Below are 12,692 nucleotides of genomic sequence, written 5' to 3'. Positions count from 1 at the left end.
GTGTGAAGAAGTGTAGTCGAGGTAGCTGTGGGAGTCGGTGGGCTTATAATGGATATTAGTAGACAACCTATCCCCAGAGATGGAGACAGAGAAGTCGAGGAAGGGAAGGGAAGTGTCAGAGATGGACCATGTAAAGGAGGGATATAAACAGGTTGGGTGAGTGGGCAGGAACATGGCAGATGGAATACAATGTGGTAAAGTGTGAAGTCATCCACTTTGATAGGAAAAATAAAAAGTCAGTTTCTTTTCTGAATGGTGAGAGACTGAGAAATGTTTGCATTTAGAGGGATCTGGTGTCCTCGTACACGAATCACAGAAAGTTAACATGCAGGTACAGCAAGTAATTAGGAAGGCAAATGGTATGTTAGCTTTTATTACAAACAGATTGGGGTATAAGATGCACTTATACAGAACATTGGTGAGGCCTCACCTGGAGTAGTGTGTGCAGTTTTGGTCTCCTTACCTAAGGAGGGACAAACCTGCCCTTGAGGGAATGCAACAAAGGTTCACTAGTCTGGGTCCTGGGATGAGGTGATTGTTCTATTTATTCACAGAATGTGGGTGTTGCTGGAAAGACCAGCATTTATTTCCCATTCCCAATTTCCCTCGAGAAGGTGGTGATGAGCCACCTCGTTGAATATAACTGAGTGTCTTGCTAGGCCGTTTCATAGGGCAGTTAAGTTTGTGCCACTGAAATGTGGTTGACAAGAAATGCTGGAAAGACTCAACAGGTCTGGCGGCATCTGTGGAGAGAAAAGCAGAGTGAACGTTTCAGGTCAATGACCCTTCATCAGACATTTCCGTGGGCCTGGAGCCACATATAGGCCAGATCGGGTAAGGACAGCAGATTTCCTTCCATGAAGGAAATTAATGAACAAGGTGTGCTTTTAAGACAATCTGGTAATTTCATGGTCACCATTACTGATATTAGCTTTTTTTATCCAAGATTTATTGAGTTTGATTGAGTTTAAATCCCTGAATTGCCATGGTGGGATTTGAATTCATGTCTCTACTTCATTAATCCAGGCCTCTGGATTACTAGTTCAGCAACATAACCACTATGCAACAGCACCCCCACTATGATTCATCTCCTTTTAAGAGAGATTGAGGAGACTCGGCCTCTATTCCCTGGAGTTTAGAAGAATGAGACACGATCTAACAGAAACATCATAAATTCTTAAGGGACTTGGCAGGGTCAATGCTGGAAACTTGTTTCCCCTGTCTGGAGAATCTAGAACACAGGGTCACAGTCTCAGAATAAGTGATCAGTCATTTAGGAATGAAATGAGAAATTTCTTCACTGAAAGATTAGATTAGAGATACAGTACTGAAACAGGCCCTTCGGCCCACCGAGTCTGTGCCGAACATCAACCACCCATTTATACTAATCCTACACTAATCCCATATTTCTACCAAACATCCCCACCTGTCCCTATATTTCCCTCCCACTTACCTATACCAGTGACAATTTATAATGGCCAATTTACCTATCAACCTGCAAGTCTTTTGGCTTGTGGGAGGAAACCGGAGCACCCGGAGAAAACCCACGCAGACACAGGGAGAACTTGCAAACTCCACACAGGCAGTACCCGGAATCGAACCCGGGTCCCTGGAGCTGTGAGGCTGCGGTGCGAACCACTGCGCCACTGTGAAAGGGTTGTGAATCTTTGGAATTGTCCACCCCAGGGAGCAGTGGATGCTCAGTTGTTGAACAATAGACATCATAGACGGTTTAAGACACAGAAAGAGGCCACTTGGCCCATCGTGTCTGTGCCAGTCAAAAAGCAATCCACCTATTCTAATCCCACCTTCCAGCATTTGGTCCGTAGCCCTGCAGATTACGGCATCTGAGGTGCATATCCAGACTTCTTTTGAATTAGTTGAGGGTCTCTGCCTCAACTACCGTTTCAGGTAGTGAGTTCCAGACTCCTACCACCCTCTGTGTGCTAAGTTTTTCCTCATCTACCCTCTAATTTTTCTACCAATCACTTTAAATCGATGTGCCCTAGTCACTGACTTCTCTGCTAAGGTGAATAGACTCTTCACCTCCACTCTATCCAGGCCCCTCAAAATTTTGTACATTTCAAATCAGATCTCCCCTCAACCTTCTTTGTTCCAAGGAGAACAACCCCAGCCTATCCAATCTTTCCTCATAGCTGCATTTTTCCAGTACTGGCAATATCCTCGTAAATGTCCTCTGTATCCTCTCTAGTGCAATTACATCCTTTCTGTAATGAGGTGACCAGAACTGCACACAGTTCTCAAGTTGTGGCCTAACCAATGAGTTACACAGTTCCAGCATATCCTCTCTGCTCTTATATTCTATACCTCAGCTAATAAAGAAAAGGATTCCATATGCCTTCTTAACCACCTTATCAACCTGTCCTGCTACCTACAGGGATCTGTGGACATTCACATTGAGCATATTTAGGACAGACGAAGATAGATTTTTGGGTACTAAGGGAATTAAGGGATCCAGGATCTTGGTAAATGGCAGAGCAGACTCGAAGGGCCAAATGGCCTCCTCCAGCTCCTATTTCTTATGTTCATTAAACCTCAGTCTGGTTCCTCTCAAGCTGCTGAGTGAGTGAATTAAATCTTTCTTGACAAATCACCAAGATACCAGACTACAAGTCATGTCCGAAATATCATTTACTGGTTACAAATCACAACTTAGTTAAATCTGGGCACACAGACACTTTATAGACACGTATAAACACATATAAATGTAATCAGAGTTATCCAACAGTTGAGCACTAATAGGGAGAGTATCTCACAAAAACAAGTAACAAATACAGGGGAGAGAGTGGCCAAAGATCAAAAGGTCTGAAAATTAATACCTGAAGACTAAATCGACTGATTTTTTTTTTGACACGGACTCATGTAATTATAACACTGTTATTGAAGCAGACTGGTTGGGTAATGGTAATTTTGTACAATCTTGCATCTGTAATGAATAAAATTGCACTGCACTCAGAATACAATTTCATGAGACTTACCTGACAGCTGATAATTGGTTTTACAGAGTTTCATGTTCTCAATATCCTGCTTCTGCCTATTTATAGCTTGTTCATGTAAAAGATGTTCTGTGAAGATGTGTTAACTTTAATGAAAAGCAATATATATATATAAGCATACCAGATGGCACGTTCTGGTGCCTTGGTAAGTGTTGTGCACAAATCAGTAGGTATATAAATTAATAAAAAGTAAACATTTATGAGACATTGACAATCCAGAAACTTGAACATAAGCAGGGTCATTTTTCTTATGTTGTGCTGTGACATAATCACCTGAAGGAAGCAGAAAGTCAAACCAGGTAGGGAGGATTGTATACCAGTTATACAGCCTGTCCAATTTACTGTTCATTAACTTAAATGGACAGGAATATCACATACATTCTGTTAGGAGCATGTGATACTCCTGATTCAATTTTCTTTTAGACAATTATTTACCTCCAAGCACAAAACTTTAGCAAATGTGGTGTCTCTATAGATAAAATGCATGTTTTGAAATATCATGACACATTATAAAGATTCTAACCAAAAATAATCGTGTTTGCGGTGCAGATCTCATCATTATCTGAATGAAAACTAGTTAAAAATGTGGTTTCCTCTTCAAATGGTCCAAATATTCTGCAACATAAAAATTGTACCAGATCTTGCAAGTGACAGTGGAAAAGTAATGAGACGAGTGCTGTACCTCGAAGAAACAAATCCTGCACTCCGAGTCCCACTACCTGGTGGGATGTCCTGCCCCATGTGCCCAAAGATCTGCAGGTCATGAATCAGCTTGTTCAGTGACCTGAAGACCCATGGCAGAAACTCGTGACCTTGAATAGACGTCATCTTCGAATCGAGGGACGGCCGACATTTAACAGCAAGGTGAGCTGAAAATCATAACTATTGTGTTGGCTTGGAGAAAGGCAGCACTCTGTATATACATGTTCATACATGTACAGAGTACAGTGCCATCAGTCTCAGTAGCCCAGTCACCATTTATAGTGACTGCAGAGAGCTCACAGGATAGTTTCACTGTAGCCAATACACAGCACTTGTGGTGCAGGACAGTCTTTTCCAGATAATCTTAAGCAATGCCAAACACACATTGAAGAAAGATGGCCAGAGTTATACGCCTTGCCTTGCATCACTATGGTGTAAAAGACAGCTTCACACTGACTCCAGGTTTACAGTGTGACTGGGTCAGTAGACAGTGAAAATGGAGATGAACAATGAATGGAATTCAGCCATACACCTGAGAAAACCGATAAGTGGAAATTCCAGATCACTTCAGTTGCTGCAAAGCACAGGACATCTTAAGTTTATACAGTTCATGTTCACTGCAGGATATTCACATTCAGTAACCAGTTTGTGTCAGAAATTATTTCAGACACACACTGCTGTGTAAATGGAAGCAAGTTTCAAATTCCTATTGGTCAGGCAGCATCTGTGGAAAGAGAAACAGAGTTTATTCAAAAAGGGAGGGAGACAGAAAGCAGGAAACTACAGGCCAGTTAGTTTAACATCTGTCTTCGGGAAAATGTTAGAAGCTATTATTAAAGACATTATAGCAAGGCATGTAGAAAAATTCAAGGTAATCAGGCAGAGTCAACATGGTTTTGTAAAAGGGAAATCATGTTTAACCAATGCAAAATTGGATAAAATTACCATTACCCAACCAGTCTGCTTCAATAACAGTGCTATAATTCCATGAATCCGTGTCAAAACAAAAATCAGTCTATTTAGTCTTCAGTTCTTTGAGGGAGGTACATGTGCTATGGATAAAGGGGAACCAGTGGATATATTGTACTTGATTTCCAGAAGGCATTTGATAAGGTGCCACATCAAAGGTTATTGCAGAAAATAAAAGCTCATGGTGTAGGGGGTAACATATTGGCATGGATAGAAGATTGGCTAGCGAATAGGAAACAGAGAGTAGGCATAAATGGGTCATTTTCTGGTTGGTAAGATGTAACGAGTGGTGTGCCACAGGGATCTGTGCTGGGGCCTTAACTTTTTACAATTTATATAAATGACTTAGATGAAGGGACCAAAGGTATGGTTGCTAAATTTGCTGATGACACAAAGATAGGTAAGAAAGTAACTTCTGAACAGGACACAAGGAGGCTACAAAGGGATATAGATAGGTTTAGTGAGTGGGCAAAGGCCTGGCAAATGGAGGAGAATGTGGGAAAGTGGGAAATTGTCCTCTTTGGCAGGAAGAATAAAAAAGCATATGATCTAATTGGTGAGAGATTGCAGAGCTCTGAGATGCAGAGGGATCTGGGTGTCCTGGTGCATGGATCACAAAAGATTAAAATGCAGGTTCAGCATATAATTAGGAAAGATAATAAAATGTTATTGTTTATCGTGAGGGCTATTGAATACAAAAGTAGGAGGTTATGCTTCAGCTATACAGGGCATTGGTGAGACCACATCTGGAGTAGCGTGTACAGTACTGGTCTCCTTATTTAAGGAAGGATGTAAATGCGTTGAAGGCAGTACAGAGGCTTATTAGACTAATGACTCGAATGGGCGGGTTGTCTTATTGGACAGGCTAGGCTTGTATCCACTGGAATTTAGAAGAGTAAGAGATGATTTAATGGAAACATACAAGATCCTGAGGGGTCTTGACAGGGTGGATGTGGAAAGGATGTTTCCCCTTGTGGGAGAATCTAGAACTAGGGGACCTTGTTTAAAAATAACGGGTCGCTCATTTAAACCGAGATTAGCAGAAAGTTTTTCTCTCAGAGGGTCGTAAATCTTTGGAATTCTCTTCTTCAAAAGGCGGTGGAAGCAGAGTCCTTGAATATTTTTAAGGCAGAGGTAGATAGATTCTTGAAAAGCAAGGGGGTGGAAGGTTATCGGGGGGTAGGTGGAAATGTGCAGTAATCAGTTCAGACATGATCTTATTGAATGGCGCAGCAGGATTGAAGGGCCAAGTGGCCCACTCCTGCTCCTAATTCGTATGTAACGTTTCAGGTCTGTGACCTTTCGCATGAAAAGTCACAGAGCTGAAACGTTAACTCTGTTTCTCTCTCCACAAATGCTGCCAGACCTACCGAGTATTTCCAAGAATCTATCGACCTCAAAAATATTCCATGAACAGGCCTCCAACCACCTTCTGAGGCAGAGAGTTTCAAAGTTGCACAACCCTCAGAGAAAAAAATTCTCCTCATCTCTGTCCTAAAAGGGTGACGCCCAATTTTAAAACAGTGCCCCCTAGTTCTGGACTCACCCACAAGAGGAAACAACCTTTCCACATCCACCTTGTTAAGACCATTCAGGATTTATATACTTCAATCAAGTCTCTCCTCACTCTTCTCAACTCTAGTAAAAACAAGCCCAGTCTGTCCAACCTTTTCTCATAAGTGATCCCGAGAATTCCAGGTATCAATCTTGTAAACCTCCTGTGAACCACCTCCAACACATTTAGATCCATCCTTAAATAAGGAGACCAAAACAGCACACAGTATTCTGCGGTCTCACCAATGTCCTGTATAACTGAAGCATAACATCCTTACTTTTATTTTCAATTCCTATCATAATAAACGATAGCATTCCATGAGCCTTCTTTATTACTTTTTGTGACTCATGCACTGGAATACCTAGATCCCTTTGCACCTTGGAATTCTGCAGTCGTTCTCCGTTTAAGTAATACTCTGCTTTTTTATTCTTCCTGCCAAAGACAACAACTTTACATTTTCCCACATTATACTCCATCATCTGCCAGATTTTACCCACTCACTCAACCTATCTATAATCAGTCTGCAAACTCATGTCCTCTTCACAACATACTTTCCTACCTAACTTTGTGTCATCTGCAAATTTAACTACCAGGCCAACGCTCCCCTCATCTAAATCATGGATATAAATTGTAAAATGTTGAGGCCTCAGGACAGACCCCCTGCGGGACTCCACTCGTCACATCCTGCCACTCAGAAAAGGACCCATTTATGCATACTCTGTTTTCTGACAGCCAGCTAATCTTCTATTCATGCTAATATGTTACCCCCTACTCCATGAGTTTCTACTTTGTGCAATAACCTTTTATGTGGCTCCTTCTCAAATGCCTTCTGGAAATCCAAGTACAGCAGGTCAACGAGCTCCCCTTTATTCACAGCGCATGTTACTCTTTCAAACAATTCCAATAAATTGGTTAAATAGGATTTCCCTTTCACAAAACCATGTTGACTATTCCCGATTACCGAGTTTTCACTGTGCCCGGTTACAGCCTCCTTTAATGATCAATTCTAACATCCTCCCCACGGCAGGTCTGTGTATGCACACGCCTCCTTTTTAGCCATTTACAGAAGACTGATACACTGAAGTTTTGAAGGAGTATGCAGTTCCACCCACTTACTTTCCTGTTTGAAGTTCATTTCCACCGAAGTGTAAGAACAGTGGCGGCACAGTGGTTAGCACCGCAGCCTCACAGCTCCAGCGACCCGGGTTCAATTCTGGGTACTGCCTGTGTGGAGTTGGCAAGTTCTCCCTGTGTCTGCATGGGTTTCCTCCAGGTGCTCCGGTTTCCTCCCACAGCCAAAAGACTTGCAGGTTGATAGGTAAATTGGCCATTACAAATTGCCCCTAGTATAGATAGGTGGTAGGGGAATATAGGGACAGGTGAGGATGTGGTAGGAATGTAGGATTAGTATAAATGGGTAGTTAATGGTCGGCACAGACTCGGTGGGCCGAAGGGCCTGTTTCAGTGCTGTATCTCAAAAATCTAAAAAAAATAAAAAATAAAGATGACTTAAAAACAGCTTTGTGGGTGTCCGGCATTAAAAAAAATCAGAACTCTCAGTGGTTAAGATCGGAAAGGGAGAAGCCAATGGTGTATTTCTGAAAACCCATATTTGGCTGAAACTTCTCATCCCTGAGTTACTTGTGAACTCGCTGGTGTCTCAGCAGGTTGGATGACCGAGTGAATCCCTTCCCACACTCTGAGCAGGTGAACGGCCTCTCCCCAGTGTGAACTCGCTGGTGTCTCAGCAGGTGGGATGACCGTATAAATTGCTTCCCACACACTGAGCAGGTGAACGGCCTCTCCCCAGTGTGAACTCGCTGGTGTTTCAGCAGGTCGGATGAAGTAGTGTATCCCTTCCCACACTCTGAGCAGGTGAACGGTCTCTCCCCTGTGTGAACGCGCTGGTGTATCAGCAGTTGGGATGACCGAGTGAATCCCTTCCCACACTCTGAGCAGGTGAATGGTCTCTCCCCAGTGTGATCTCGCTGGTGTGTCAGCAGGGAGGATGAAGTAGTGTATCCCTTCCCACACTCTGAGCAGGTGAACGGTCTCTCCCCAGTGTGAACGCGCTGGTGTATCAGCAGGTTGGATGACTGAAGGAATCTCTTCCCACACACAGAGCAGGTGAACGGCCTCTCCCCAGTGTGAACTCGTTGGTGTCTCAGCAGGTGGGATGACCTTATAAATTGCTTCCCACACACTGAGCAGGTGAACGGGCTCTCCCCAGTGTGAACTCGCTGGTGTCTCAGCAGGTCGGATGAAGTAGTGTATCCCTTCCCACACTCTGAGCAGGTGAACGGTCTCTCCCCTGTGTGAACGCGCTGGTGTATCAGCAGTTGGGATGACCGAGTGAATCCCTTCCCACACTCTGAGCAGGTGAATGGTCTCTCCCCTGTGTGAACTCGCTGGTGAGTCAGCAGGTCGGATGAAGTAGTGTATCCCTTCCCACACTCTGAGCAGGTGAACGGTCTCTCCCCTGTGTGAACGCGCTGGTGTATCAGCAGTTGGGATGACCGAGTGAATCCCTTCCCACACTCTGAGCAGGTGAATGGTCTCTCCCCTGTGTGAACTCGCTTGTGTGTCAGCAGGGAGGATGAAGTAGTGTATTCCTTCCCACACGCTGAGCAGGTTAACGGCCTCTCCCCAGTGTGAAATTGCTGGTGTGTCATCAGGATGGATGAAGTAGGAAAGCCCTTTCCACACTCTGAGCAGGTGAACGGCCGCTCCCCAGTGTGAACTCGCTGGTGGGAGCGCAGGTGGGATGAAGTAGCAAAGCCCTTTCCACACTCTGAGCAGGTGAACGGCCGCTCCCCAGTGTGAACTCGCTGGTGGGAGCGCAGGTGGGATGAAGTAGCAAAGCCCTTTCCACACTCTGAGCAGGTGAACGGCCTCTCCCCAGTGTGAATTCGCTGGTGTACAGTGAGTTCACATGATTTTTTGAACCCAGTCCCGCAGTGAAAACACCTGAATGGTCTCTCGTCAGTGTGAACACGTTGCTGGGACATCAGTGCAGCAGAACGTTTTGAGCAATTCTCACAGAATGGACATTTAAAAAGTCTCTCATCAGTGTGAACTCGCTGATGTGTCAGCAGGTAGAACGATTGTGTGAAATGTTTCCAGCTCTACTGGATAATTCAAACACTTTCCACAGTCCCCATATTTACATGGTTTCTTCCCAGTGTGAATCCATTTGTGTTTCAACAGGCCAAATGATTGGCTGAAACCTCGTCCACACACAGAACATGTGTACAGTTTCTCCCCACTGTGATCGCTGCTTTTTCCTTCCACATTCAAAATCCAGTGATATTTGGGTTACGATAAATTGGGCGACTCCTTCAGATGCTGATCTGACGTTTGATTTGCATTTCACGACTGCAATTCCTCCCCTTCTAAAACCCTGAGAAATTGATTTAAAACAGAAAAAAAGAGTGTGAGAGAGAACCCACAAAAACACAAAGGCAGGTTGTGAAATGGAGCTGAATGAATCTGGTAATTTATGGGGCCGGCACGAGGAAAAAGTGACCATGAAAGTTGCTGGATTGACTTACAACGCCAACTGGTTCACTAACGTCCTTCAGGGAAGGGAACCTGCCACCCAGTCTGGACCTACACAAGACTTTGCCCTCTATGGGAGGAGAGAGGGAAGAAAGTGAGTCAGGGCGAGCTGGGAGAGGCAGGAAGCAGAGAGGAATGTTATACATCTACAACTCGACCAGAACCTCCCAAACCCTCAACTTCTATCAAGTAAAAGGACCAGGGAAGCAGGTGTATGTGAACACCATCACCTCCAAGTTCCCCTCCAAGTCACACACCATCCTGACTTGTCTGACATCCAGTACTGGATGAACAGAAATTTCTTCCAATTAAATATTGGGAATCTGAAGCCATTGTCTTCAGTTCCTGATACAAACTCCACTCCCCAGCCAACAACTCAATCCCTCTCCCTGGCAACTTTCTGAGGCTAAAGCAGACTATTCATAACCTTGGTGTCATATTTGACCCTGAGATGATCTTCCGACTGCATATCGGTGCCATTGCTCAGACCACCTATTTCCACCTCAGTATCACCAGACTTCACCACTGTCTCAGCTCATCTGCCTCTGAAACTTACATCCATGTATTTGTTACCTCTCAACTTGACTATTCTAACACACTCCTGGCCGGCCTCCCACATTCTACCCTCCGTAAACTTGAGATGATCCAAAACTCTGCTGCCTGTGTCCTTACTCGAACCATGTCCTCTTCACCCATCACCACTGTGCTCACTGACCGACACAGACTCCCAGTTAAGTAGCACCTCAATTTTAAAATCCTCATCCTTGGTTTCAAATCCCTCCATGCCCTCACCCCTCACTATCTCTATCATCTTCTCCAGACCTACAACCCTCCGAGAGATCAGGGCTCATCTAATTCTGGCATCTTGAGCATCCCCGATTTTCATTGCTCCACCACTGGTGGCTGTGCCTTCAGCCGCCAAGGTCTTAAGCTTTGGAAATCCCTCCCTAATCCTCTCCGCCTCTCTATCTCACCTTCCGTACTTCAGACACTTCTTAAAACCCACCTCTCTGATCAAGCTTTTGGTCATCTGCTCTAATATCTCCTTATCTGGTTCAGTGTTGAATGTTACTTTATAACACTCCTGTGAAACACCTTGGAACATTTTATTACATTAAAGACGCTATATAAATACAAGTTGATGTTAACTTGGACATTTATCACCGTTCCTTCATCATCACTGGGTGAAAATCCTGTCACTCCTTCCCTAACACCATTGTGGGAGCACCTTCACGACACAGACTGCAGTGGTTCAAGAAGGCCCACAATCACCTTCTCAATGGGTAACTGGGGATTGGTAATATATGCTGGTCTGGCTAGTGACACCCATATTGAGGGAATGAAATAACATGTGTAGATGTAAAATGGATTAAAAGCCTCTGCAGAAATACTTATTCCTAAAACAACAGACTTTTACATTGAGTGGTTGGTGTCCATTTCGCATTTCCGGGATAGGGAGACAGAGTTTAGAAACACTCAGCAACACAACTCCAGTAAAAGATCCCAGGAGGAAAAGGGGGAGCAGTGTGTGTACCTGCCCTGATATCCCCCTCCCCAGGCCTGTCAGTCAAACCCCCCACTCCTCCCAGTCCACAGCTCAGTCCAGCAGCTTCCTGCACCTTGAGCCAGCCCTGCCCAGGTGTGGCCCAGTCCAAGGGGAGTCTTTGTGGATATATCTGCTGACATATACTTTCATCCCCGCCCTCGCCGGCTCTCCCACTCGCTCCCGCCGCCCCTCACCGGTAACCGAAGCAACTCAGAACCGTCTCTCCACCGCCATCACTCGCACTGTCTCCAAACACTGGGCCGCAATGCGCCTGCGTACTCGGCGCATGACCTCTGACCCGCAGCTCAAAATGTCCGGGTGATTGACGTCACCTCAGGACCAATGGGAAGAAGGGGGCGGGACAGGGGGACAGCTCCAGCGACTCAGTCTGAATTGGAGAATCAATGACAGTGGAATAAAGAGTGAGGCTGAGTTAGAGAGAGAGAGGAAGACAGAGAGTGTGAGAAAGTGAAAGAGAGGGAAAGAAGAGAGAGATTGAGAAATACATACAGTGAGAGAGAATGAGAGACAGAAATTGAGACAAAGTGAAAGACAGAAGGACATTGAGAAAGATGGGGACAGAGACAAAGAGATGGGGAAAAAGACAGGCGGATAGAAGAGAAGGGAAGATGGGGAGAGAAAGAGAGATTAACTCTACTTTTTACACTTCCCATAAATAGGGCGATAGTTTCATCAATGGGATAAATCTCGAGCAATGAGAGGTTCAGGGGTGTGTGCAGTCTCAATCATTTTTACTGGTGTTTTCTTTCAATTTGTTACTATCCTTAACTTCCTTATTTAGCCACAGATGGTGCATCCTTCTCAGAGAGTCTTTCTTTCTCTCTGGAATGTACCTTTGCTGACTGTTATGAAATATCTCCTTCATCTTTCATCATGAAAGCTCACTGACCTGAAACTTTACCTCTGCTTCTCTCTCCACAGATGCTGCCAGACCTGCTGAGTTTTTCCAGCACTTCCTGTTTTTATTGCAACTTCCAGAATGTTTGATTTGAAAACAATAAATTCTGGGATGGTAATTTTAAAAGGTCTCCCAAAAGAATCAGCAGCTTTTTCTCCCCACTGTAACTCTGAATGTACAAAACACCAATCCTGGGCTGAATGGGTATGGGGACAGTGAACAGAAGAGGGATGGGGCATCACCAGTGATTGTGTTTTTACAATGAGGCATAAGCAGATGGTGAGACACAGAGAGAAATAGAGGCAGAGAAAGAGATTGAAATGACAGGTAAACACACAGGGAGAGAGACAGACTCTGGGGGTCTCCAGTGTTTAGTATATAATATAATATAATGCTCCATCCATCAATATTGGCGACCACGCTCTG

At 44.5% G+C, this 12,692-nt stretch overlaps 1 protein-coding gene across 2 annotated transcripts in view; it reads right to left on the bottom strand.

Annotated features, from left to right (window-relative positions):
* The window catches only part of LOC137349432 (zinc finger protein 229-like), a 188,127-nt gene extending 176,504 nt beyond the window's left edge, over positions 1–11,623 (bottom strand). The window contains exons 1-3 of one of the 2 annotated variants that reach the window (XM_068014950.1): positions 11,542–11,623; positions 7,360–9,643; positions 2,645–4,443 (exon numbers count right to left, since the gene is read on the bottom strand). In XM_068014950.1, coding sequence (XP_067871051.1) covers positions 7,881–9,251 — 1,371 coding nt within the window. In that variant the 5' untranslated portion in view covers positions 9,252–9,643; positions 11,542–11,623 and the 3' untranslated portion in view covers positions 2,645–4,443; positions 7,360–7,880. Of the gene's footprint in view, positions 1–2,644; positions 4,444–7,359; positions 9,644–11,541 lie in introns of those variants that run through there. The other variant, XM_068014953.1, reaches the window with a different exon arrangement.
* Positions 11,624–12,692: the final 1,069 nt, after the last annotated feature.

The sequence above is a fragment of the Heterodontus francisci genome, chromosome 34 (genome assembly GCF_036365525.1).
Source record: "Heterodontus francisci isolate sHetFra1 chromosome 34, sHetFra1.hap1, whole genome shotgun sequence".
Lineage (NCBI taxonomy): Eukaryota > Metazoa > Chordata > Chondrichthyes > Heterodontiformes > Heterodontidae > Heterodontus > Heterodontus francisci.
This window is presented reverse-complemented; position numbering and strand designations above follow the sequence as displayed.